Here is a 27,936-nt window from a genome sequence, read left to right on the forward strand (position 1 = left end):
AGCTCATGAGAGGTGGGAAAGGAGATCAGGAGAGACATAATTTCTGTCCTTACCATCCTTCTTATGCATGTTCGGATATTTTTCAAGTTGTCTTAAACGTCATAAATTATAACAGAGAAATAATGGCAACAATCCCTAGAACTGATAAATTTACTGAATCAACATTTCTAGCAGAAACAGGGACCCTGAATACTTGTCTAAATGATCATTTCGATGTTAAGGCACTACACACAAAATATGCAGGATAATATAATTTACAGGACAAGCTAAAGATCCACCTATCTAGGGCTCCACGAGTATTTTTCTCAGTTCGCCATTCTTTTTCAGGAGACACCCTGAGCCAAACAGGGAAATTATCCAGACTTGATCTGACGTCACTCGTTGATCGTCATCATTCCTATGCCACCTCCACAATGCATGAGTTGAGTTCATTATCTTGAATTCACCATGGCCAAAACTTGCTTCCCGGAAGACAGACCACCCAGGTTGGGGCTCCTTGTACCTGCCAAATGATTTTCCAATACTTCTTACACTGTTATAAATCTAATTTAAAGACATGGTGCAGGGATGACAATAAACTAACTGTAATACATGGTTTCCAGATGATAGGGTACAGATAGGGTATGAAGAAATCACTATTGGTATTTATTGGGTAGGGGTCCAGGTAGGGCGATACCCATTAACAGGCCTGCCACAAAAGAGGCCACAGTGCAGCCAATCAAGACAAGCTTTCTTTTCTTCTTTTCCTGGTATTGAGGGGAACAGGGGAAGAACAAATACGAAATCCACTAAAACTGAAAAACTTTATGCTAGATCATATTTCTCACAGACGGCAATTACTGAAAGAGAGAATGCAAAGCTTCTATTTCAGCTCATACAGTAGGCTCAACTTATATTGCAGTTAGTTTTCAACACTTCTCTTCAATACACATTGTAATTCCACATTTATTTTACTACGAGAAAACTTACTCGTGCGCTAAACCTTCTTTATTACCACCATCCCCAATCGTGATGTGGACAGCTCCACACCGGTCTGATCTACCATTGAACACGCGCTTCTGTTGAAATAGCACAATAATAGGTCAAAATGCTCAAAGATCAAATTGATGGAAGCTACAAAATGTAATCATACTGAACGCTCATAGGCATGAACATGGCCAGCAAACACGATATCCACACAAGCAGCATGAAGCAAGGGTTCCATTGTTTCCATCATCTCATCACCTTCACCTTGATGGGCCTCATTACTATTATACCATGGCATATGGAATAGTACAAGCAGCCAGGGTGTCCTTCTACGATTCACCTTTGAAAGATCAGCCTGGTCAAGTTCAATAACAAAAATGTTATGTCAGCGAAATACATCATTGAATAAGATCACGTTCGATCAAAAGCATTATTTTCATCACCTTTGACCATCTACTCAAGATGATAATGGGAAAAGCAAAAGAAAGGCTAAGAACCTACATTCAGGACTAGACAAGAACATCATATTTATCTCCTTTAATATCTCAATTTTTTTAAATATAATTGTAAAAGTTTATCCGGATCACAAGGTTGTCTTCAATCACTCAGCGACATCCTATACTGTTCAGATTGATTTGTTACGCCTAGCAATACATAGAATCATGAAAAAAAAACATTGCACTCATCTGATCCATTGACCACAGAGTTCATCGGGATGATGAGAACCTTTTACATCTCATTTCATGAAAGAAACAAGTATGCTCAACTAACCTTCAGCCACCTATATTGATCAGAATACTTGTCATAATCTGCATATGAACCAAGCATGATAACATGAACACCGGCAACATCAAACGAGTAATACAAATTTGAGGTGGAGTTGCTCTCTGAATATGGCATCTTCCATCTTGAATTGTAGGGTAGAAAACCATCTTTCAAGAATGGGATGTTTTCCATCTCATGGTTTCCTTGAGTCACCATCCATGGTCTTCTACTTGCAAGTGGCTGCAACAGCTCCCCAAATGTGTCCCACCTATGCTGTATATAATCAGCATATGAAAGGTCTCCAGGAAGCAAGTGAACATCATATTTGCACTGATCTATATGCGCCAAAGTTGTCTTAGTCCATTCAGTCTGACCTAAATCACCCGCCACAGAAAAAGTAACTGGGAACTGAGATGGTGGGGTTTTGAGCTGGAACTCAGGACCTTCACGCCCACATCTATAGAAGTACAAGGTGTCATCATGCAGAGGACCAATTACAGTGTGGTGTATAGTTCCAGACCTGTACAATAAATATTTGTAACTAGTATTCTCCCCTCGAGCTGTCGAGGTGTAGTTCTTGGATGATGTTCCATATTCAACAATGGAGGGAGAATATCTATCACTAGTGACCCATGTAATCCGTATGTGTTTGGCCCCAGCCAAGGAGATGTGAACCTAAAATGGCCATTTATAAAACAAAGCTCAAAGATCAGCTCTAGGCTCGAAACTAATGCATAAAAACTCCAGTCCTCAAATCTTGAGATGACAGAAACTGATATTGTACTTGAATAACAACTCTAATAGCACCGACTCTCCTACTTTTCTGTATAATTCCAGCACAGCCATACCAAATGATCTCAATTTTCATAACTGGATTAGAATAAACCACCAGATCCAATCTTGCATAAGCAACCAAGAAAAAATACGTCATGTACAATAGACCAGTAGCGCCTCCAACATACTATTCATCAAAAGAAAATTTTCAAGCATACGATTTTTTATCCAAAAGCCACAAAGAAATCATGCTTTTGGTTCTGACTAGAGAAATTTTAATTACAGTACAACTTCGTACATAGCCAATTCTTTTCTATTAAATAATTATTTGATCAGGACTATCTCTATAACTCTTGCAAACCCCAGCACCACAGACACCATAACAAACACGACCAACTGCCCAGCACCCAAATCACAAAGGCCCAGCAAGAAAATCCAGAGAAAATAAAGAAACATGCAAATGCAATCAAGCAGTCCAGTTTCCAGACATTCAGATTCTACATTCACGAATCAAAATTTTCTTAAACTTCCCCTTAAACAAATGAACTTCACCTGTTGAGGATAAGAAGAAGGCTTCGGGTCCCATGGAAAATGAAGCGTTTTCCGAGGCGGCGGTCTAACGTACTTACTCGAGGCACTGACTACCAAAAGTGCTAGCACCACCACCAAAACCAGTTTCGAGTCCATCATCGATTATACTTCAGCATGTGGTACATATTCACTGATGCTTCATATCGACTTCATGTAAGTACAGTACGGGGTAGGTTTTATCCAGGGAAAACAAACCTCAAATTCGTCTTCGGTTCAGAACTTTGATTGGGGCATTCTCAGTAAAGCACCCGTGATGCTTGCCACATATGATTGGCATGTGGGCTTTAATGATATTTAAATGCTTGAATTTGAAGAATGTTTTGGGTTCCCCAGAGGCTGAGAACCACACATGTCAGGTAGCATAAAATATTTATTCCCATTATACAGAAGAGAAATCAGAAAAAGAACACTATCATTTGAGGAAAAGTACTTTTAACCATAGTACCACATGGAAAGCATAACAATTGATACTTAACCATAGAATTTGAGAACCGTGACAATGAGTTCTTCACCTCCAACAAATATTTGCACTTGTAATGTGAAAGGTTATGACGCTAATGTGAGAAACAATAGTACAAACGTTAAGCAAAACTTGGCATGCACCGGTCACTCTAGCCCAGCTTTCATTGAAGATTCTGATGTGGAGAAGCTGCAAATGACTAATAACGGAGACAACTCATGCCGGCATGTACATACACCATGTGTAAACCATGAGATGGCTGTGGAAGGCGCGCCGCCACCGTGCTATGGTTGATTCCAGAGGGAGGTGGCTGCGGATTAACCGGAGGATGCTGGCGATGGCACCGGCAGGATCACATTTCTGGGTTTTGGTACTGTTGCTGTTGCGAATTAATCGCCATCGTCAGTGGGGCCAGCCCGCCTGATTGTTGCATCATTCTCAACTGCAAACTCTTTACACAATTTTAATTCTACAGTATATTTCAAAGAAATGAAAAAAAAAAAAAAAAAGAAAGAAAGAAAGAAGTACTTGTAAAAGATTAATGAAAGTTTATTTTCGAGAAAACAGACGATCATGTACTTATAATAAAAAAACCAGTGTTGTCGTACTTCTAAACAAATATTTAAGGCCAAACAACATTATCATCTTTTACTGAGTTGCTTTTTATTATTCCCTTGGTTTTATAACTCACTATTGAGTTTCTTTACACGTTCAGATGGTCAGATATTTCTACTACTTCTGCCGAAGAAACTATAAACTGCAAAATCCATTGCTCTAACCCCTAAATCAACACCTTTGGAAACCGCAGTAAGGCGATGGACCAAATTTCTCGGCGCATCCATTGCAGAGTTTCCCGATTGGGGAGTCCAGGAAAAGCAAGTTGAAACCGGAATAGCATTAGCCCGAAGCAATTCCTACGTGATTGAAGGAGGTCGATTTCTTTCACAATCGGAATGCTGAATTCCTTCGCTTTAGATATTCTCACTTTTAGTCGATTTCGTCCGCCGGCGAAGGAGTAGGATTCTGGGGGGAGAGGGTAATAGCATTTAGGAAGCCACCTTAATTTGGCCAAAACTAGGCTGTGTAGTGACTCTGTACTATACGATCGCGACTGACCCAATAGATTTGGTATTTTACGCCATACCAAATATTTAGTTTGCTATTTTCTTTTAAAAAATTCGGTAATTCAATAGGTTTTGGTTTTCGGCTTGGATAAATTGAAATGAACTTATTTTAAATAAATAAATATATATTATATTTATAATTTATAAAATACATATGATTATAGTAAATGATGCGTGCGATTTTAATATGGACTCAAAACACTTAGATCTTGATGTTGGATTTGGGCTAATTGAGTAAAAGCTCTTGAGAAAGATGACCTGCAAAATAAAGGGGTAGCACTTTGATGTTTAAGTTAATTCCGAATTTAAGAATAGATGAATGTAAAAATGAATTATGACGAGAAATTATGATAAAAATGATAATTTCATATGCAAGAACACGAAATTAGAGTAATAGAAGAGCAGTAAGAAGAGTCCTTAAGCCTGGAAGAGACTGTTTGTCGGGGGTACCTCCTCTCTTTATAGAGGAGTTCCCCTGCAATAGGAGCCCTGTTGAGGGGAATCCGCATTATTAGCGAGGAAGGCGGGATTCTGTGGATAAGGCTCCTCCTTATCCATTCCTTAATCAACAAGTCTCCAGGTGAAGGGGGACTCCTTCTAAGTGCAAACTTCTACCGGGTGAAAAGTCCTTCCAAACTGAAAGAGTACAACCTCTTGAGAGCACATTTCCTATAAGCTAGCCTTGAAGGTCTCTTGATTAGGCTTCTTCCTTTGGCCAAATATTATAAAGTAAGCTCTCTTCCTTGATTGGTTTTGGTACCCCTTGGACCGGGTCTAGTGGGCCTTCTCTTTGGGCCGAACCAAATGGTAAGTTGTCCCTTTCTTGGATCAGGCATGGCGACTTGGGCAGGTTGTCCCTCTCTTGGCCTGGCGGGTTTATATCTGGCCTTAACACTGCTTTTTGAGTCAATCTTTTTTGGGTCATACCCATCAAATAAATTTAATTTTATTCAATTTTGAATTTATTTTTTTTAAATTTAATTAGTTCAATACAATATCCAACCGAAACGAAATAAAGTCATTGTGAGGGGGTTGTTGGGAGATGAGGATAATCCCTTTGATGTCTTCAAATTCTAGTGACAATTACATGGCCCTTATGTCCATGTTGTATTAATAGCCTTTTGCTATGTGAGGGAGGACGATACATCTGAATGCCAGACTTTAAGAACTTACCTCTTGATGGTCCAGTTGACCTTTAGTCAAGACCCAACATTTCCCATGTCCTAATATAGATTGGAGGCTATTCCCTTTCCGACTCCGTGCACACAGGGGCCTTCCACCAGGTCTTTGTGTAAAATTAAATGTCTAATTGGAACAACACATACTTTTAGATGAATATTTAGCATATATTGTTACCATACTCAATTTTCATCTAATATGAAATATTAGGATCTGGTTCGCAACTGCAAATAAGAAAATTGGCTACAGGCCATATTATTGTCTTGATCACACATACAATTAAATCAAATATTTTTTAATCTCAATTATATGACAATAAAATAATATTATGAATAAATTACAGTGCGATGTGTATAAAAAATGTATGAGTCCAATTGATATATATTATGCTCAAAGCTTGGGTCGAGCGAATACAAATACTGAAAGGGGACCTACAAAAAAGGCGTTAGCACTTAGAAGCCCAAGTTAGTATCGAATTTAGGAGAAAAATAATCGTAAGAAATAAAATATAATGAGAAATCATGATAGAGTAAACAATTTCGTTAGAGAAATCGTGCTAAGAGTGATAATACTAAAGTATGAATAAAGTTGGTTTTTCAAATTTTGGAGGGTGTCCCCGTAAAGGGATTGAAGGTGTCCCTATTGGAAGGCTGAAGGTGTATATATAGAGGGGACGCCCCCCTCTACCAGGACTTTGTACACCTCTTTTCTCCTTGGAAGAAAAGGGTCAAAATTCGTGTGGATAAAGTTTAACTTGGTCTTATCTTTAACTGATCAACTCACAAAAACACGTCTTTGCTTGGGATAGAACTCCTTTCGTGCGACGACTCCTATTTGGCGGGGAGCCTCTTCTAGGTTTAAGAGTTCTGGGTTTTGGGGAAACCTGTCTTCTCCTGGATTATCTTATTTGTAAGGAGGTCCTCTTAGGGCTAATGTGGTCCAATGTAGATGCCGACATCGGGGTTGATGATATGCCACATAAGAGAGTGGGATACCACGCGGAAGAGTGGACTGACAAGTGTGTGGGCTTTTTTAGCCGAGTATTTGTTAGGTTTTTATCATGGTTCGAGTAGGAGGATGCCTCCAACCTCCTTTCTTTATCAATCTATCTTCTGAAGGGCAGCCGCCAAGGCCGCCTATCAAGTGTTTTCGGGCCTCTAATGACTTGGGTTTCCTAAAATGTTATGAGTCTCTCGTTTTTTTCTTCTTTTTGAATTACTTAGACTTATTTGGGCCACAGTATTTTTATGCACATCACAATGTTTTATAAAAAAATTATTTATATATTTTAGTCTAATTTTATAAGAGTGTCAATCTAATTTACTCTAATATTATTACAGACCAACTGCAAAGAGCTCTGAAATGATTTACACAAAATTGCCTTTGTAGATTGTAAAATGTGATTTTGAGGAAGATTCTGGACCGTACGAGGGCAAAACTGGTAAAGGGATTTCAAAAAGTGGAGTAAAAAAGAAATAAAGAAAAGTAAAGGGGTGTGTAGGCAAAAAAGCATAGAAAGATCAAAAGAAAAGTAAAAAAGAGAAGCAGCGAAATCTTGGGGAATATAAAGCTGGAAATACCCGAAAAAGGTATACATTCATACATTACACATTTGTTCTCTCGTAGGATTTGTGATTCCAAATCTAAAGCTAAGCTACTACTCGCCGAGTTCTCAGATCTCCTCACTCTCTTCCAAGTTTCTGAAACACTCTCTTTTTCGACATCCAATCATTGTAATTCAATTCTGTTTCCCCCGACACTCGCATTTTGTAATTCATTGAAGCATTACAATATAGGAATGGCTTGCAGAAAGGGGGAGTTAAGGGAGGAGGGGAAGAGTAGGAGTGCCGCAGCGGCGGCGGCCGCTCCGTTGGTTGCAGTGGGTGATGCCTTGCTGTTCACGACGATGTGCATCATTGGGATGCCTGTGGACGTTCACGCTAAAGATGGCTCCGTTTATTCTGGAATCTTCCACACCGCCTCTGTGGACAAGGACTATGGTAATCTTGGTTTCGTTGTCTGCTTTTTGTTTGACTCCCTGTTGAATTTATGGGTGAACCGGGAAGGGTTTTTGCTTATTGCGTCAATTGTTTTATGGGTTTTGGTTTTTTCTGTGAGAAATTTTTGGTTGTTGATTGACGTGTGCTTTGGTACTGGTATCTGATCTTGATTTGATAGCTGAATTTCTCGTTCGTATTATGTTGAATTTGTATCTTTTCTTGCATTTGGAAAATTGAAACTTGATTTTGAGTTCTGGTTTCTTTAATTATGGACTAGTTGTTTATTGTTTAAGGCATTTGCTTAGTTTGTAGCTTAACAGGAGGATGAGCGTATATTGTCCAAACTTATTGTAATCTCTGCAACTCTCTTCTGGGTGGAAAATATTTCTAGTTAATGGATTTGTGTTTGGTTAGCCATTGTGTTGAAGAAAGCGAAGATGATTAAGAAGGGGAATCTAGAGGCAAATGTAGTGAATGGAACTCTGATAGAGACACTTATTGTTCAATCCGACGATCTTGTCCAAGTTGTTGCTAAGGCAGGTTGCTCGTGCTTTTCTCAAATCTCAAGTTCTGGTTTGCCTTATGACTGAATTTCAATCATAAGTCATAACTTCTTTTACTAATAAATGTTTGCCTACTTCCAGGGAGTCCTCCTTCCTTCTAATGGAATTACAGGGTATGTAGGGGGGAACAGCATCGAGGCTGCTGCAGGCTATATTGAATGCCTGAACAAGGATTCCGGAGTAGTAAAACCTAATGAGTCCAGAGGGAACAAAAAGCACAAAAGTCAGACAAGGTAAGATTATACAATATCTTGCCGCAAGTGATGGGTTGATAGACCTTAGCATAAAAAAAATCATATTTTGTATGCACCACTTGCTTAGCTGTCGATAGAAAGATACTGATGAGCCAGATGTTGGCTGGTAGGGGAAGGAGGGGGCAAAATGACCCCAAACAGCTATTCTTGGCAGCCTGAAAGTGGACCTAGTGTTACTTTTCTGTTAAAATGTGAAATGAAGCCATTTCAAACTCCAAATGTGGAATTCCACCACCTTGTTTCCAATACTACTTCCGCATTTTGTTTTAATTTATGGATCTTTAACGGGTGAATAAACCAATTATTCATTTTAAGTCGTTCATCTTTCTCTAACTTGTTGGGTGGGGGTCTGGGGATTGATTGAGTACAGACTTCAGAAAGTGTGCCTTCTACTTGACACATTTGATTCTTGAGTCCATTACATTGATTTCGCAACTATACGGAAATTTGCTATATTGTTGTCTACCTGCAGGTTTGCAGCCAAAAGAGAGAACGGTTTTTCTCATGCAGATAAGCCAACAAAAGTTTTGGGCAGTTCTCGGGAAGATCATAATGAGAGATTGGATGCAATGAAGCTTGTAAAGGTGAACTTTTGAATGAGGAATAGCTTGCCAATCTACTGATAAGAAATAATTAAGCTAGATTGTTTCCGTTTATTGACTGACATGCAAGGCATGCTCATGCTGTGTTTTCGTCCTTCTTATATGAAATGCTTGTATTCCTTCTCTGTCCGTCGCTCGATCTTGAGGTCTCTCATTCATTCCTTTTGCATGATTCATTCATTTTTCATTATTTTTGCTGATGCAGATAGAAGAAGCACATACTCTTCCAGTTGATGGAAGGTAAATATTTCTGCCTAATTATGTTCTGTTGGTCATCTACAATTTCTTTTGCACGTTCCTTTTGACTTGCTATTGGATGATTATTTTGCCATTCACTGGCTTGCTGTCCCTCTGATTGTGGCAGTGAATGTGGCTTAGCCTTTTGGCAAGCCTATTTTCAAGTTGAATAAGATTGTGTGTCTGTCACAATCTATCTATTAGCTACCATTTAGATGTTCTTTTTTTGTTGATTATTATTCTTGTGGTTCCTGGCACTGTTTTCTTTTTTCTGCCTCACAATATGTTGTGGTTTCAATTAATTTCTTCTTTCCTTTCTTGGTTTGTATTGTTAGTATTATACTAAAACAACTTCACTGTTTATGATTCAAAATTATCTTGCAATTATTGGTGACAGACAGGGTGGGGATGGCTCACCAGAAATGCAGAGTGATACCCACAATAACCCTGAGTTTCAAGACAAAGGAGCCGTATGTTGATATAAATTTACCATAGCAAATACTATGGGTTATATCCTCCTAAGTTGTTTTCTTACTAGATTTTAATTCTGTTTTCTGCAGACCAATGAAGTTCAAGGCTCAAGACTAAGCAGTGAGTTTCCATCTCACTCCCCTTTGGAAAAGAGTTTGATGACAAAAGCACCTCTATATATAGCTTCCATGACTGAGATGGCTTTTAAAGTGACTGCAGACAATAGATTTTAACATTCTCCCCGTGTTTTCTCCTTTCCATTTTTGCCAGTTCGGAACATTTTCTGGGGTGTGTGTAGTCTTGGGGAATGGGTTGGTGGGTTGTTTCAGTTGCTGTCGGGTTAGGAGGGATACCCAATTGTTTGGTGGTTGATGTGCAATCAATGAGCTAAAATATAGTTGCTCTGGATGACATTATCAATTGTTAGATGCAGCATTCATCTTTCTTAAACGTATAGCATGTGGAGGAAACGGAACTTCTTTGTGCTCATGTAGTTAATTCTATCCCTGCTGATACCAACACATCTCTTATATTGCACCATAAGCTGACCAGTTTTCTGTTTCTCAATGTCATCTGGAGGTTATAATCCTATGTTATCTCCCATGCAGTCACTACTTATGAAGCTCAATCAGCTCCTGCTGTAAATACTCTAGAGGATACTATGCAACAAGAACCAAAAGGATTATCTTCGGGTTCTAATGCACTTGAGGACCAGGGTCAAGATAGATCAGATGAGATTGCATGTACGGTTGCTACTGCAACAAATATTTCTATTGCTTCGGTTCCCATCATTGATGTTAAATCAGAATCATGCCTCAGTGCATCATCAAACCCCTTTCTGTTGGTTCCTCCAAAAAATTCAGGTGTTAAGAAAACTGCCAAGGTACTATTGATGTCCTTAAATAGTTATATGAGCTTTGCCTGAGAATTCACTTGTCACAATAATATTGCCTTAAGCTGGAATTTTGAACTTATTATATGTATGGTGCTTCTTGTTGTATTTCTGTTACGGGTTTCAAGTGCCCTACAGGAAGCTGCCTCTGTGAAATATTTTATTAGGAGCATGGTGCTATTGGTGTGGTTTTGTAATTGATTTTATTTTAGGAAGATGGGTTTTGGCGATTGGATGTAGAACAATGTTCCTAATTCTCTTGCACACCCAGCTAGTCACTGTGCTTTATGAAACAATTTTTCTCTTTCTAGGAATCTAAGCTCAATCCTGGAGCTAAAATATTTTCACCGTCAGTGTCGCACCATATAATGGTGACTTCTCCTGCAATGGCAAATGGAGCTAGTGTTCCTTACCTTCCAAGCACCTACACTATGGCACCAATGGCTACAGCACAAGAAGAAGTTGATGCAAGTTCTTTTGCTCATTCTCCCATGCCTGTTAAGTTTGCTCCATTCAATAATGTCGCTGTAGGAAATGGTGGTAGTGATGCTCCATATGTCCAACCTGTAAGTGTTCATAATTAAGGATGATATTGTGTCTGCGGCAAAGCTACCTCTTCCCTCATACTATTTGCTACCATATTTTACCAGATTTACTTTGTGTGCAGATTATTGGACAAGTGATAAACAGGACCCCACAACCTTTTAGGTATACTGGTCAATACCAGAACTTCCAAGCCAGCCCGGCCTATGGTCATCCAAATGTACAAAATGTATGTCATGCTTAGTGGAAGACCACTTTTCAGAATATCATTACTTTGCATATGAATGGTTTTACGAGGGTCATCTAATGATTACAATTCATTGATATTCTCAGGTTATGTTTGGACGGGGGCCTGTGGTTTGTATGCATCCCATTTCTAGTGTAAGACACGAAATGCTTCTACTTGTTTTTCTTATTGATTAATAATGTATCTACGAAACATATTCCTCTACAGAAAACGGTTGTTATGCCCCTTTGCACATTAAGTATCTACTGTGCATTTTGCTGATTGTTTTGTGGCTTTTATGTTTGTTTCAGGATGTTGTACAGAGTGCAGCAGGGTTCTCCCCAGCAACTGCACGACCTCTGTTAACTCCACATCAAGTGCATCTTCCCAAGCACCAAGGTATGTGGTTATAGTAAGATAGGTTATTTGCCAAAATATTTAATTTTAATAAGTTAGAAAGAGTTTCAAGTTCATTTTCCTGTGTACCTAATGTGGAATTGTTTAATCAGGTTAAGGTACTTGATAAGCATCAGCAGAAGCTGTATTCATGTAATCACTGTCTAGTGTGCTAATCTATCAGCAGCCATTGAAACTATAAGTTAGTTGCCTCTGGGAGTGTTTCTGGACTCAGGGTAACATTAGATGCATATTTAGTTAAAAAAACACATAATGCTGTTAAATTGTTGACAGGCATGTTAATGAGCCTAGGAAGGATTGTAGTTCGTTGCCTAGTTGACTTGGGACTTGCCAGCTTACGGGTCACTAGATAATGGAAGTAAAGGTGAAAGATGTATGAAAAACTGAACTACAGAATAGAGATCAAGAATTTCTGCCACCATATATGGTCAACCTATTTATTTCTATGCCAAAATGCACGAATATAATTCAGTAAGGTTGCTGACACGTTCTTAATATTACATCATCCTATACAGAATTTGTTGTTTACCTCATGTTTTATATAAGATTTATGTATTAAAATCAGCCCAGTACAATGCTACCTTGGTTTAACTCAAGATTTTAAGGTGGTAACGTAGTGTATGGAGGAGCAAAACTGTTGACTGTGGGTCAACACAAAACAAACACACTTTGCATAAGATCATCATTAGCGGACTGCAATAATTGATATAGTGACATTTTGGAACATCGTTAACCTGAACTACATCTTCAGGGACAGCTTCGGCTCAGGCACTGCAGCTGTGCATGGCTCCCCCAATTCTAGCAAGTGGACCACAGCCGTTTGTAATGCCAAGTTCCATTCCCATTCAACAGCCTCTCTTTCCTGTATTGCGGCCTATTGCAGTGCCAGCTGCAAATGGTTTCCTGGGCACCAAGTTTGCTTGAATTTCACTGCCATATCAGTGGCACCTTTTTCTGATTTATCATTTTCTCATGAAAAATTTTGATATATAGTTTACTGCTGTGCTTGTCCATACATGTCCATTTTTTTTCTTGTCATATTTTCTCTTTTGGTTTTACAATGTTCCTTGGAAATGAGGCATTTGAACATTGTAATCTCATGATTTTGATAAATTCATTCAGTATTCCTATTATTTTTCCTATAAGTGTGGGAAGTAAATATAACCATATTTGTGAACAATTAGGCTCATGAATGTGATTGAAGTTTCTTCTTGTCAGAACGAAGGCAGCAAAATGATCTTTGAAAAAGCCAAAAGAACCCACCATAGCTAGTTTGGGTCTTGTGTCTCCATTCTCGAAGGCATAAGGCAATTATCAAAAGTAAATATTTTAAGGCAGAAAAGTGAAAAAAACAGGGCACAATGAAAAATAGAAGCAGACTCTAAAAAAGGATGAAGGATTGCAGACTTGATAAGAGAAAATGTCATAAGGATTTGCAAGCATAACAAAATGACGGTAAATATTTTAAGGCAGAAAAGTGAAAAAACAGGGCACAATGAAAAATAGAAGAAGACTCTAAAAAAGGACGAAGGATTGCAGACTTGATAAGAGAAAATCTCATAAGGATTTGCAAGCATAACAAAATGACGGTAAATTTAACCTAAATCTAGAGAAATTGGAAACTACGAAGTTCATGATTCTAAATTCCATACAGCCTGTGAGAATGATTTGATGCTGTTGCAGATCATCTGAGCCCTGGCCAGACGTTAAATGAATTGTTCAAGAGGTGTTGGGTGCTGCTCTGACAGTTGAAACACAAGTAAGCTATACAAGTTGAGAGATCACATAATCTGGTGAACATGTTAAAGTATAGCTATCATGGCAAACTTGCTTCATTTTCCGGATCAGTTTCTATAGCTGCTGTTTCAAGTGACTCGATTTCGGCTGCAGAAGACGGTGGTTCAGCAAGTTCCCCTGGGGTTTCTTTCATATTTTCTTGTAAAGCCTAATAAAAACATGGATCCAACTTAACATGAGCATGGCAAATTACTAAATAAATCGAATTAAGATAGATGTTTGCAGAGCTTAGCTCTTTATCTTACCTGTAAAAGCTCAGTCATCCTTCCAGTTCCATGGTAGAACAAAGGTTCCATAATGGAAGCAGTAGCTTGCAAGGCCTCAGTTAAAAGTGGCTCAGTAGTATTATATTCGATTTCTTGTTTTGAAATAATACCTGAATCTTCTGCTGAAGATATCAATTCTTCCTTTCCAACCTCAATTTTAATATCAGATGCTTGTGAAGATCCTGAGGTATCAATGTCCGTTGATGTCATCGGCTTGGGTACTTCTTCTTGTCCAACCTCTGAGATGCTTTTGTCAAATGACCCATCATTATCCTGCTTGCTTCCCGGGGCAACTTGGTGGCTGGGATGGGGTTGTGCGGCTAAAGAAGTAAGGCCAACAGGTATAGATTGATTTGGTGGTAACATGGATAATGGTTCAGCCATATGCACATCTTTGTCATCATAGTCAGAAGCTTGCAATTCACTTGGAGAATCGACAGGTTGAGGAATCATAGGAACCGTTCTGCCCCTCAAGCCAACTGGAGGGGCAGGAGGAGCTGTTTTAGGTGGTGCATATTTGCGTTTTGAAGGTACCATAGCAGTTGTTTGGAGAGTAAGTTTCTTGCCACGTGATGAACTCAGGTTTTCAGCAGTGAAATGGAGATCATTCCTTCTGACCATCTGGACATGTGGAGCAACATCATTTTCTGCTGTAATGGGAACATAATGTCCTGGCTTGAAAACAACGCCCCTCAAATTTGTATTAGAGTTTCCAATCCTAACATTTAGCAAATAACCAGCATCAAATGTGGCCTCAACAACACCAGTTACAGCCTGGCCCACCAAGCATTCAACTTCCATGGTTCTATCAGCTTTCTGGGGAAGGTATTCTTTCACTCCTTGAAAACCAGGTGGAAGATGGGCAGCTTCAGTGTGCCTTGGGCTTGCATCTTTACGGGGACGACCGCGTCTCCGCTTTGCCGGCTGAACTGATGGGCCAGCAGAGCTCTCTTCTTGGGTAACTATATTCATATTAAGAAATTACAGCGAAGTCCTCTCGCTTCTGAGCCAAATAAATATTATGCTGAACTAGGCCCCTGCTAGTCAAAAGACAAGTTTCTAATAAAAATGTAATTGGCTGTGCCAAAAGTCTGCAGAACTTGATTAATTTAAGAAAATCAGTAATTGCATCATTTTGAGTGAATTTGATAACAGCAAGCTACTAAACATAAAACAAATAGTGGCAAAATATAATATTTGAAATGGCACACCTGTGGGGCAATAAATATGGGATATCTTTAGTTAATATCTCTGCAACTTCTTTCCAATTTCCACATACTCCACTAATACTATCATATTATAGCATAAAAAACTCACGCCCACCCCCCTTTTGCATCTGGAGTGGATGAGATGCTAGTATCTCCTCCCCCAGGCATATATATGTTGATTCATTTCTTCTGCCATTTATTGAAAAAAAATAATTATCTCCAAAAAAATATATTAAAAACGGTATCAGGAGGATGCCAACAATAAATAGTCACAATCAATAGTATACTATTTATGTTCACTGCAAGAGCAAGTCCATGCACTCACACCGGCGAACAACTTTGCTAAAGGTTGTTTTCCATAATTTTCTTCGTGTTGAGCAAATTGAAAAGAACCGCATGCACTATAAAAACATATCCCTTTACTTCATGAAAATGGGATGCTAACTTCCCTAGGGTGATACTAATAAGTTTGAGGAATTAAGGTCAACAGAAATAAATTCAGTTTCAAACAAAACTTTCACACAAATATATATCCGACTACCAGAAATTTGTGAGATTTTGAGCTAACAGCCCAAATAAATCATTTATGCATACAAGTACAGAAAATTATATTTACAAGCACCACCAAGGACAGTACAATGCAGCAGTTAAAAATTTCTTCCGGTTAAATGACAGTGTAGACCTTATTTTACGGTATCAATTGGGACAAAGGATATACTTTCTGATGGAACAAACATATATTTATCAATCACCAGGAGCACAAAATTCTAGAAATTTATATGATCCCTCAAGAAGATCCTTTTTAATCTTTACAAAGATAGCATTTTGAACATAAATTGATAATTAGACTAACTCAGATTGGGCAGACTATTAAGAGAAACAAATTATTTCCAGAATATAATGAAAAATAAAAAGTAGATGTAATAGAAACACTAAGAATCACACACAAATACCTTTAAGGATTACTGATGTGTTATTGTAAGATAGAGCGAGAAACTTTATGACCAAAGTACAGAGAGATCATGACAATGTCGCGGAACAAGATGAGAGTAACTTAGCAATAAACCGATGTTTCCTACACAAGAATGATATGACGCAAATATATAGACACGAACGAGGATGATTTAACATTATTTTTAAACAAAATTGAGTGGACGGAAATTTTCAACGCTAAAAAACAATATAACAATTATGAGAGGGTTGTATGAAATTTATAGCGATGGCATCTCATATAACCTACTTCAAATGACAGTCATTTAAGACGTTTCAACTTTTACCGTCTTTTTTGAAAAATTACAAGTACTCACAGAGTTGTATAAGTCCTTATTTAATTTCCATTACTTCAACAGCTACGTATCAACTATATGTTGATAATAAAATAAATACACAATGAGAACTTCATATTCTTATCAATTTAGGTAAATTGACATGAGAAACACAATAAATTAATATAGTTAAGAACTAACAAAAATAATAAACCCTCCACAAGATGTTATTACTCCACTATCATCAATATCAAGCAAATGAAACAAACAAAGTCTTGCGTTTGAAAGTTGAACCGATATAGACCTCAACCAATACATCCGTTACGGTTTTTCTTTTTTCATTACTAGCAAAAGGTTAGCCGTTACATATTTTCCCGTGAAATGCTCATGAAAAACCGCGTTAGATTACAAACAATCTCCATTAAATTGCGTAAATTTGGCAGAGTTTCCTAGATTATTCCTCCGCTCCAACCTACATGACGTGTAAACACGACCGTAGTATTTTCATAAGAGTACGTTACAAATGATATTGCATTTTCATTCAGACCTATATGCATTACACTAGGAAGCCATGAAACGATAAATAATTCACATTGTAAATAGCATATGCAACCCTTTGTGCAACTAGTTTGTATATGCCGAATTTGGCCACGCAGCGTTACCCTTCTCTAGCAGGCAAAATAGGACGGGCAAAAGGGTGAGACTTTTCACAAAATTTATCCTAAGTTTCATCATCATTAGTCACATCACATAGCAATAAATGTAGCTAGAAATTCCTAGGCATACAATGATGAAGCATCATTAAGTTGGAGTAAGCTTAACTTTGCCTTGCATTATTCCTTCAACAGATAAGATTAAAATTAAACTAGCACATAACTACATGTTCGTCCTTTGTAATCTCTACACCAACCAAAATCTGTCCTTTTCCTTTTCCCTTTTCACACGAATACGCTGAACCTTACACTCTTCGCACCAAAAAGCAAATTTAAAAAGCGCCCATAAACCGCGCAACAAACAAAATCAATTAAACAAAACCCCAAAAACTTCAACCAACAATAACAATTAATCAAAACCAAACAAAAAATCTCCACCAAACAAAAGCAGAGCCAACCTACACGAATTCAATGCCGCAACAGCAAGGCTCCATGAATCCACGCGTTGCAACAGAAGAAATTGCATGGCAGACGAAATTCAAAAAATAAAATAAAATAAAATACTGAATCATAGAATGGTGAAGAGATTAAATACCGTAACTCTGAGTAGCCTTGAAGAGGGTTTTCCTGATAAATTATTATTTAGAATTGAAATTGAACCTAAAATACGGAAGGAGAATTATTTTGTTTAAACCCTAGAACAGTGGACTTTGAGTATATTAAAGTACTACTAAAGAGTACTCAATTTTTTTAATTAAAAAAAAAAATTGATTAACTATGTCGATACTTACACGGATTTAGGTGATAGAACTACCTGACTCTGATAAAAAAAATCCCACAGTTGCAATAATCATATGACACGTGTAACAGCAGTGGGGTCCCTAGGAAGAATTTTGAATCAATATTTATACTAATACGAGAAGTTCTTTTCCTTGTATGCTCCTAAATTAAATGTGTGTGTAAGATTTAATTATTGAAAATAATTAATAAATATATAATCATTGTTATAAAATATCACAAGAGAATGGGTTCAAAAAAAAAATATTCACAAGAGAAATAGAAATGGAATATCATAATTTTTTACGATTTTTTTCATAGATTCATCAACACTGTAGCACTCTTATGTATAATAGTCTATTAAGTAACAATGTATTAATGACTTTATTTAATTTATTGTATTTTATTATCTATTTTTATATTTAAATGTAATTATATCGAGAAATTAAAATTTATTTACTATAATTTATGTAATAATACTAATGTATATCAAAATTCAGCAGTATCATTATAGTCGAATGACTTTCTCAAAAATTCTAAAATCACTAGGAGACTAACCCTGCAAAACAAATGTTAGCATTCTGATACTTAAGTCAGTAATATTCTTATGAAATAAATAAATAGAATACTCGAATCAAAATGAGAATAATGGTTGAAATAAAAAAAAATCATATGGAGTGCCAAAAATATACTGAAAATAGCTTAAAAATAAGAGAGAACAAGAGTTTGAGTGTGATGATTTGTGTCCCCAAAATAACTACATAATACCTCAATTTATAAGCATTCATAGAGTAAGATACGAGGGTTGGTTATGAAGAATCTGGTGCCACTGGATAGCTCCGTGTGTTAGCTTCCTGGCAAAAAAAAAAAAGAATTATAGGATTTAGACTTATCTAGACGAAGATATGACCGTTTAACTAAGCATTGTCCAATCTGTCTAGATATACAGGAATGCAGTTACTTGTTAACTAAAAGTCAATTCCAACGGAGCCTTTTGGAGTTATCTAGAGATTTTTTTTCGTAATGTGTCTTAACATGTCAACCATTTGTATGACATAATCACACTACTGTATGATGACTCAACTTGTTGTATTGAATTTACTTCTTGGACATGTTAGGTTGGAAGAAAGAAACAATTTAATGGGCTTCTATACCTTGCTCTGGGCCTAGCAGGTGGCCTGTTGGGCTGGAGCCCACCTCCTCATCCTTGGACTTTAAAACAAATGTTTGAGGAGGTATCAAATATAATTTCAAAATTATTCAACATATAATTCACATTAACTAATAATATTTATAAATATAATCATGTATTTTGAGTTTTTAAAACTTAATAATATTAGGAAAATCACTAAAACTTTGATATTTATCGATTCATATGTAAATATATATATAATAATTTAACTTAATGTAATAATATACATAATAAATCTTCATGAATGTTAAATTTTTAGTATTTGTCAATTTTTAGCAAAATATTAAAATGGAAAAATTAACTAAAAATAATAAAGAAACGATATAATCGCGTAAGATATGGGTAATTATGCCTATTTAAAGAGGTCAAAGGCTGAAATAGATATTCTTCCGTTCGCGTTTCTTTCACATGTAGGCCACGCTTTGTGTTATTTTTATTTTGATTTTTTTTTTGGGAGAGGAGGAGGGGTTGGTTCTGCATGATTTATGATTATAAGGGATTTTTTTTTACTATTCAATTTTATTTTACAAGGATTATATGTAAATAGTAAATTTTCAAAATGAGTGTAAGTGTAATTTTAAAATTTTTTTTAAGAGAAATATAATTTTATATTTTTAGAAGGGGTTTAAGTGCAATTAACCCTTTTAAAAATCCGATCCTCATGGCGCATTTTTGGTTATTAAGCAGAGGTACCAGAATTGATTCATTTTTAAGTGTGTATATATATATTTATTATATTATAAGTGTATTATATAAAATATGTGATTAATGCAATTCAAAAATCTGAATTGTTAAGTAGGCGGACATGGCACAATTGTGGGGGATTAATATCCAGAATTTTGATTTGTGGAGTAACGGTAGATGGGGTGCATTAAGAGAAAACAAATTATAGGCAATAAACCGATGCAGATGCAACAACACTACTTGGCAGCTCTAAAGCGCAACTACTATTATTATTACCAGACACACGATCATGTGCTACAACATTATTAATTATTCCCACCATTTCTCCCCAAAACCAAGCATTAATTAGCCCACGCACAGGCTACTTCCTCTGCGGAGAGAAACAGTGTCTTCTTATTCTACTCAACATCCGCTCAGGCAAAGATTGGGCGCATGCGGCACTCCGTGGGGTAACTCATGCCGCACATACGGGGAAGATACTGCATCATCTGCTGCATCTGCTGCATTTCCTGCTCCATCCCGTACTCCTGCTGCATCTGTCTCATCATACACCTTAGCGCCTCACAGCGGCAATGCGACTTCACGTCCCTCAGCTCGTTGCAGCACTCCCGGAAGTGCTCGAACTGCCCTTGATTCGCCTCCGCGCTCCTCAGGAATGATTCTTCGTATTGCCCCCTCATCGACCGCATCCACTGCATGCAGTGCCTCATTTGGCATTGCCGGCTCTCCCACTCGCACCCTCGTTGGTTCTCCTCCTCCCCCTCCTCCGCCACGCTGGTTGTCACCACCGTCTTATGGGCGGAGGCGCTCACCAGAGCAGCGGCGAAGAGCACGGCGAGAACTATTGTGAACCTTGCCATCTCCAGTTGTATATATGAGTAATTAAAGCAAATTGATGGATGTTTTTGAGTGAGGATGAAGTGGAGGAGGGAGCAAGTGTATTTATAGTGGAAGTGAGCAATTGCATGGCGAGAACGTGGAGGAGTGGAGCTTACACGTATTGAAATCATGCAAATGCTGCCATTGCTGCTTCTGGGCGCAGCTCTGGGTAGGAAGGCTTTTGGGCTGTGGTTTTTTGTTTGGGAGTTTGGAGTTGGCAGTGATGATCAGCTGCGTGTTGCTGGAAATCAGACGACTAGACATACAATGAACTCCATCCACCAAATGAATCATGTGAAATAACATGTTGGACACTAGCTAGCGTCTCCATAGCCCTACACTTTGTTGGATTCTTAATGAGAATCTAAAGCAAATAACAAGAATGTGGCACTTTAATGTTGCATTTTCGTGAATATGGACACAATACGATATGAACGATACAATGATAAGATAAAAGTTTGTCATTTAAGATTTACTATTAATGAAAATTTTAAAATTATAATTTAATATTTTGTTATTAATATTAAATTTTGTGTTAATGGTATATGATCATGTGATACTATAGATATTCGACATCGATTTTCATTGACAATCAATAGTCATCTAATTTTGGAAGTGAATTCGTTTGCATTGTCTACGAATTTGTGTTTTTAATCTAATTATTTCAATAAGTAATCTATCACATGCATGATTATGGGTAGACAAAAGATACACAAAGACCGTTTAGTATATTATAAATCATCTAAATTAACGAAACGATGGATGTATTGGTCCATTATACCACCTTGAATTCTTTTAAGAAAAGATGGCTCAATATATCTAAATTACCCTTATAAGGATGGAGATATCTCTAGTCACATATATTAACATGTAAATATATTTAAAGATAATTTGATTAGAAAAAAATTATTTAACATATAATAAATCAGTCAGGGTAAATTTGAATTTTTATTAAAAAAATTTTATTAATATTAACAAATTCGATTAACTAACATGGGATCTATTTATTAAATAAAAATAAATATCAGTGAATTATATGTAAGTTCAAATTTATAGGAGATTATTTATAACTTTTTCAAACTTAAAAAAATGACTGTATAATTATCCTTATATATATGTATATATTGTTTGAAATTCTTATATACAAAATTCAGTCAGGCCCAAGGTTCTGTATCAGGCTTCTTCTTGGACTTTTGAAATGGATCAATTAGGCCGAAGTCTAGCCATTTCATTTGGGCTTCTAAGATGTTTTGAAGGGCGCATGAGCCATTTATCAGTTGGGTCTATTTGAGCAATTTAATCCGGAAAAATTGAATATCAATACTAAATACGTACATGACTAATTTCTACTGATATGATATGATTCACATTATTTAATATTTTTCACATTTAATACATATAAAAAAAGATTACTTCTTCAGTATTGCATCACGAGGCTAATGCTCGATATTCAGTAATGCATTTAATGATACGTAAGCTGTCAGCAATGAAATTTATATTGTATTGACATGATATAAACATATAATTAAATTCAAGAAGAATTGGGGTATATTGTGATCCATGGATGAGAGTGGCACATTAATAGAATAAAGACGTGATCAAGGAATTGACTTAAAAGATTTGAATGTCACATTGCATGATATAAGAGATGTGTTCATTTTTTTTCCTTTTCTTGTATTTCAAGGTAGAGAAAATAATAAAATGCATCCTATTCAGTTTTTTCACAAACTAAGAGTATGAAAAGTTTAATCAATATCTGTGGTACTGGTGGCATGTATGTATGTATGTATATTGTAGCAGGCACACGTAATTCTCTTTCATTTGGTAATAAATATGTGCAGCGTGATCATTTTCAAACCTAATCTTGGTTTCTTCAAAACAGGTGCATTTCAGACCTAATCTTGTTGTTTATGACAGAAATATGGCCGACCAACCAATCTCCATGTTAAACCTTAGCCACATGCTGAAAGCAGACCAAGTTAGGAAAGGTTGAAAAACTTGTCCCACAACCAATTATTATTTGTTCACCTGTTTTTCGGTATGATGATGAAAATGTGTAATGCATGTCTTATTTCTTTATATATTGACATCCTAACTCTTACTCTTGTAAGAACAAAAAATTAAAAGAAAAGTTTGTATTGAAAAGACATTTGACAGAAAATAACATTTTAAAGTCGATGTAAAGATGTAATTACACACTCGACATAAGAAATCCGAACCCTCAAACGATTGTTATTGTTGAAGTCTCGATAATGAGTACTTGATTTTTAGTCCAAGATCCTTTAAATTGATCGCTCGAGATTTTAATTAGTAGACGAGCTCCAAATTTTGATACAATATTTGACAACTTTTGCAGTAAATATAAAAACTATCATTTTTAAAAAATATCGACGTATTGAACCAATATTCCGCTATAAATTCACATAGTACATATAAGAATTTTCTACATCAAATTTGAGAGCCAATTTATTGGAGAAAAATCGGCGTTTGCTTGGCTGAATAGCTCTGTGTCAGTAGCAGAAGACTATGTTTCCAACTACCATCATAACTCAAGCTTCAAATGCAGAGCCAGCAACCTTGGACGGAGCTGCTAAGCTATGAAGCCACAGTTCGGCAAGAACCACCATTTTCTGATAATGCTGGGGGAGTAGGCCTTTGAGAGTGGGGCAGATTCTTGGCATAAACATCATGAACCAGTTTTACATAGTCTTCGACTTTGTCGGGCGTCCAATCGTCAGTTCTGATAGGAGGAAGATACCTTACAGTTAGAGGCGCCGGTCTAACATGCAAGCTGCCCTTCCTCCAAGCTCGATGGGTGCCCGTCAAGATGATGGGGACTATCGGGCGACGTGTTTGCAACGCCAAGTGCACAAACCCCTGTTGCATAGATGCAATTTTGATTTAGAACTTCATATAATGATAAGGGTATGATGCACCGACACTTCAAGTAATCACCCCTACAGCGTCCTGACATGTGTCAAACCCGAAAAGAACAAAAAACAAAAGAAAGACACGAGTGTCAAACACACTGTTTAGCATGTCTGATATATAGGTTCTTTTATAATTTTAAGAAGTAAGGTGGCTAACAACATTTTTCTCTTCCTATTAGTTTTATTCCTTTTTCTCAATCTTTCTTCTCTGGTGTGTCTTAATGAAAACGTCACTGACAGGAATTATCAGTGCACTAATTAAGAGGGATATCCATGCAAATACTCAAACAACATGGGTGGTTTATATAATATAACCATAGTCGAGGGGGTGATAACCTAATAATACGCCTTGTCAACGTCTACAACTATGAGATCGAAAAACCAGTTATTGATCTTACCTTCTTAAAAGGTAACAAACGTCCATTCTTGGACCGTGTGCCTTCTGGAAAAATGATCAATGACAGATTGTTCCTAACAACTGCATCAGCAGCCTGCAGGAGAGACTAGTGGTTAGCAGATGCTGTAATCTGCCTAATAGCAAGATCATAAGTAGGTGAAATATTCAACTACCTCCTTCATGGACTCAATGGCTGCCTTTGGATTCGACCTGTCGATCCGCAGATGGTTTGCCAAAACATACAACTGTCCGAAGAGTGGATAAAATATTATCTGCACAAAAACAGATTGCAAGAATTCTTGAAATGCTGTCATGATATGCTAAACGAGTCGAGGGTAGGGAGAGATAATAACGATACCTACCTCTTTCTTTGCAATGCCAACAGTTCCAGTGGGAGTAAGCCACATAATAAGGAAGATGTCTATGGGGGATGCATGATTACTTATATAAATGGCTCTCTCGTTCGAGTACTCAGCGCCTTGTATCGTTATAGGATTCCCCAAAATCCACATCTGCGCGCAGGCAGTCCCGCAATCAATATGAATATCGCGTATGATCAAACATAGTAAACAACTGTTTAAGTGCAAGAACAAGTCAACTGTTTGAGCTGTTGGCTAAGACGTTATCAAGCTCAATTCTTGATCTTGATATCTGATAGAGTTATAAAAGCATTAGCTCCTTATTTGGTGGGATTTAGATACTGTTATGTTAGAGTTCAGACATTGTTAACATATTATAGCAACCTTGTGATGTCATGGTCATTGAGAACAGTAGTTTCAGCTTAATTTCCCATTCAAAGCCCAGCTAAGGTCCCCATCTTCAAAGCAGACAGACGGACAGAGAAAGAAGAAAACGGCTTTCTTAAATTTCTTGAAAAACTAGCCACATCATTTGCTCCAAATTTGAGGATAGTATCCCCCTTCCCTTTCCATGTCTGTCTCTCCTTTACCAGCTCAACTAACCACATTCATAAATTTCTAACAGGGCTCACTGTATATATCAAACAAAAAACAACGTGAAACATTTTAAAAAGACCAACAATTTGCTATAATATTGATGTGGGGTTCAGTACCCATCCTAAGAAAATTACCATTATGCCTTCATCATCTTCGAAAATACGGAAAACTCATAAATATTTTTTTGAGGTTTAGCATGATTACGGATACTTCTCGTTATTTAGAAAAATTATAAATACCCTCCTCAATAGAAAATAATTATGTAGCCTTAGACGGTGAAGTGGACATTAATTACTATTTTACCCTTGCTAAATTATTTTAAAAAATATTTGAAAAAATGTAAAAAAAAATTAAGGTGGGTAAAATAAATATTCTAGAGAAAATATTAATTCATAAAAATATTTCAAAATTTTCTAAAAAATATATCAAATAATTTATAATGTAAAAGGCACTTTAATCAGTTCAACACAAAAATCAGACCGGAAAATTAATGGAAACTAATAAAATTGGGCTCGTTGTAGACGAATGTTAAAATTAGGAGATATTTGTAATTTTCAAATAACGAGAAAATATTTGTAATTATATCAAATATCATAAGATGGTTAAAGTTATCGTGAAAAATATAAAAATTAACATCATTTTATTCAGGTGGAATCAGTTGAAATCTCATCAAACTCGTTGAATCATTGATATCAAGTCCATTGGACCCATCAATTCTGAATTATGCGAATTCTACACAAAAGCTCGTATGCTTTAACTCTACAATTTAATGGCATTATTGATATAAGCGTCAAAGGACGTTCATATTTATCGAAACCTACCCAACAACCACATCACACATATGCTGGTCATAGGGTTTGAACCATAATCAAACACCATCTCAGTCACACGTTGCATTTAATCTGGACTACTAAGCTACGTATGTCATGCCCATTTGTTTTAAATTTTCACAGATTAAGTACGGACCGTATAATGTGTACGATCGGAGGGTACAGTAAATTACAATAATTTCTCCAAAAATTTCATATAATTAAAAATATCTTTTCGTTAGTTAAATAATTATCAATATCTTCCTTATTTTAACGGCTACTTAACAATTAGCTCAATCCGAAAGGTTTTTATCCATTTTATATAATAAATTGACCAAAATGCCCTTGTAAATTAAAAATTATGATTTTATTTGTTTTTTACATTTTTTTAATTTTTTGTTGGACTAAGTGGATATTTTTTATTAATTTTTAAAATTTCTCTATCCACCCCATCCAATTTTTTTTAAATTTTTTATTTTTTGTTAAAAAATATAATAAGGGCAAACTTGACAATTTGATAGCTTCCTCCAAGAATTATATAATTTCATCAAATATTATAAAGTATTTATAATTTTTCAAATAACGTATTCGTAATTGTAATTTACGTTATTTTATTATTTTTTGTCCATTTCACCAACAAAAGAAAATTATAAATTTAATGATTTTTTTTTACCTTTTAAAAAAGAATAAGAAAAAACAAAGGAAAAATCCCGAAGTTGGGGAATAGGATATCAGAATATTCATGAGTAGAAACCAACTTATTTTAGGACTTACCAACATTTTCCCGGTGACATGGCCGTAGATGTTCCCCTGCCTAATCCTCTGGTACGGCCACGGCAGCAGCACCACCATGATCACACCCCATATGAACGTCGTCAACATCATTGACACAAAGCACACGACAATTCTCACCCATGATATAAGCACCGGGAACCACCCGGTGTCGTCGTCGTCCGTGTAGTATTCATGGCCTCCTGCCCTTTTCTGCTGTCCATCCACCATTGCTCTGGGCGGCGGCTCGGTGTTTGGCCCCGTGCTGGCGTCGAAGTAGCTTCCGAACCTCCTGTTCCGCAAGAATCCACCCAACCCAGAAGTTTCCATGGAGAAATCAATTATGAATCAAAGAAAAATGAAGTCCCTTTTGCCTGTGTTGCTACAAATATATCAATCTGTCAGAAAACACAGAGTAGAGACATCTCAGGGGAGTGATTACTCTGAGTTTGGCTGGTTGTAGAGGGAATGAAGATAAAGAAAAAGCAAAGAGTTATAGTGAAGAATTACATGAGATCCTTGCAGTAGAAGATAGATAAAGCAAATTCAGTAGAAACGTGCGGCCAAACAGAGACAGAAGCAGGAACTAAAAGGAGAGTTTTCAAATGTTTTATGATTGCTGCAAGTCAACTGAACTGGTAATACAAGTCAGCCAGCAAAGCAAAAAACAAAGCACCAGAAAATTCCATTCTTGAAATTCCAAAACTTATCACATAAGCACACGTTTTCGTCAGGAAGCCATGTCTTCCTTGTTCTATGTATAATACAAACGGGAGTTACAACAATGGAGTTTGAGGGTGTCTGGAGAGAAGAGGGAGTACTTGCAGTGATTGAGATTGAAAGTAGAAAGAAAACTGGAGGCCAGAAATCAATGGAAAGAGAGAAGTAACAAGACAAAATGAGAAGCTAAGGTAAGGGGGCTAATGCCTAATGGGCCTTTTCCTATATTTCTTAGGGTGTGATTGCTACGCTAGGTTTTTATTTGGGGAATTCTATCCAATTTTCAAACACGTGACGTCTGCTTTTTTGGGGATTTATTACCTTTTTTTTAATGCTACCATACCCTTAATTGTGACAGGAAACTTTTATTATTTTGCAACAGGAATCAAAAAATTTTAGACCACAAGAAAGGTGGTTCTTCAGAATACCCATTGTAGAGTAAGTTTTACATGACCAGCACCATCTAAACAGAGATCACTAGAATTGTCAAGAAAATAGATTGGCGATCACTAAAGTTGGAATTTGATATAAAAATTTGGCCAGTTTGTTGGCATTTTCACTTTCAATA

General features: G+C 36.7%; 5 protein-coding genes and 1 long non-coding RNA gene across 13 annotated transcripts; 2 read left to right on the plus strand and 4 right to left on the minus strand.

Annotated features, from left to right (window-relative positions):
- Positions 1-73: 73 nt before the first annotated feature.
- LOC105174855 (purple acid phosphatase 18) lies at positions 74-4,700 on the minus strand. Of its 2 annotated transcripts, none has more exons than XM_088876555.1 (6): positions 4,350-4,700; positions 3,058-3,998; positions 1,738-2,406; positions 1,133-1,321; positions 970-1,058; positions 74-502 (listed from the first exon to the last, which is right to left on the minus strand). In XM_088876555.1, the coding sequence occupies exons 2-6, from the start codon at positions 3,193-3,195 to the stop codon at positions 283-285; spliced, it is 1,305 nt and encodes a 434-aa protein (XP_088732681.1). In that variant the 5' UTR covers positions 3,196-3,998; positions 4,350-4,700; the 3' UTR covers positions 74-282. The 2 variants fall into 2 exon arrangements, with proteins under 2 accessions (XP_088732681.1, XP_011095378.1); XM_011097076.3 differs by having other exon boundaries at positions 3,058-4,007.
- A 2,741-nt stretch (positions 4,701-7,441) lies between these two features.
- LOC105174856 (polyadenylate-binding protein interacting protein) lies at positions 7,442-13,209 on the plus strand. Its single transcript, XM_088876336.1, has 13 exons — positions 7,442-7,859; positions 8,274-8,399; positions 8,508-8,655; positions 9,149-9,260; positions 9,484-9,518; positions 9,913-9,985; positions 10,076-10,106; positions 10,595-10,869; positions 11,190-11,444; positions 11,546-11,650; positions 11,755-11,802; positions 11,959-12,046; positions 12,816-13,209. Exons 1-13 carry the CDS (start codon positions 7,658-7,660, stop codon positions 12,986-12,988), a joined length of 1,671 nt encoding a protein of 556 aa, XP_088732462.1. The 5' UTR covers positions 7,442-7,657; the 3' UTR covers positions 12,989-13,209.
- A 371-nt stretch (positions 13,210-13,580) lies between these two features.
- On the minus strand, positions 13,581-18,006 carry LOC105174858 (protein METABOLIC NETWORK MODULATOR 1). Of its 5 annotated transcripts, none has more exons than XM_011097082.3 (3): positions 17,849-18,006; positions 14,107-15,164; positions 13,581-14,009 (listed from the first exon to the last, which is right to left on the minus strand). In XM_011097082.3, the coding sequence occupies exons 2-3, from the start codon at positions 15,097-15,099 to the stop codon at positions 13,881-13,883; spliced, it is 1,122 nt and encodes a 373-aa protein (XP_011095384.1). In that variant the 5' UTR covers positions 15,100-15,164; positions 17,849-18,006; the 3' UTR covers positions 13,581-13,880. The 5 variants fall into 5 exon arrangements, with proteins under 5 accessions (XP_011095384.1, XP_011095385.1, XP_088732463.1 ...); XM_011097083.3 differs by having other exon boundaries at positions 17,716-17,854; XM_088876337.1 differs by lacking the exon at positions 17,849-18,006 and adding an exon at positions 17,712-17,838.
- A 2,140-nt stretch (positions 18,007-20,146) lies between these two features.
- LOC105174860 (2S seed storage protein 1-like) lies at positions 20,147-20,817 on the minus strand. The gene has a single exon (NM_001425508.1). It carries the CDS (start codon positions 20,764-20,766, stop codon positions 20,320-20,322), a length of 447 nt encoding a protein of 148 aa, NP_001412437.1. The 5' UTR covers positions 20,767-20,817; the 3' UTR covers positions 20,147-20,319.
- A 2,248-nt stretch (positions 20,818-23,065) lies between these two features.
- On the minus strand, positions 23,066-27,607 carry LOC105174862 (1-acyl-sn-glycerol-3-phosphate acyltransferase). Of its 3 annotated transcripts, none has more exons than XM_020698533.2 (6): positions 27,159-27,607; positions 26,652-27,030; positions 24,475-24,624; positions 24,286-24,384; positions 24,114-24,206; positions 23,066-23,662 (listed from the first exon to the last, which is right to left on the minus strand). In XM_020698533.2, exons 2-6 carry the CDS (start codon positions 26,976-26,978, stop codon positions 23,381-23,383), a joined length of 951 nt encoding a protein of 316 aa, XP_020554192.1. In that variant the 5' UTR covers positions 26,979-27,030; positions 27,159-27,607; the 3' UTR covers positions 23,066-23,380. The 3 variants fall into 3 exon arrangements, with proteins under 3 accessions (XP_020554192.1, XP_011095394.1, XP_088732606.1); XM_011097092.3 differs by having other exon boundaries at positions 26,652-27,046; XM_088876480.1 differs by having other exon boundaries at positions 26,652-27,607.
- LOC148784871 (uncharacterized) lies at positions 27,422-27,934 on the plus strand. Its single transcript, XR_016063207.1, has 2 exons — positions 27,422-27,559; positions 27,751-27,934. It is a non-coding gene; the product is annotated as an uncharacterized LOC148784871 (long non-coding RNA).
- The last annotated feature ends 2 nt before the right edge of the window (positions 27,935-27,936 follow it).

Source organism: Sesamum indicum, linkage group LG12 (genome assembly GCF_026168435.1).
Source record: "Sesamum indicum cultivar Baizhima isolate 11 linkage group LG12, ASM2616843v1, whole genome shotgun sequence".
NCBI classification, from domain to species: Eukaryota; Viridiplantae; Streptophyta; class Magnoliopsida; order Lamiales; family Pedaliaceae; genus Sesamum; species Sesamum indicum.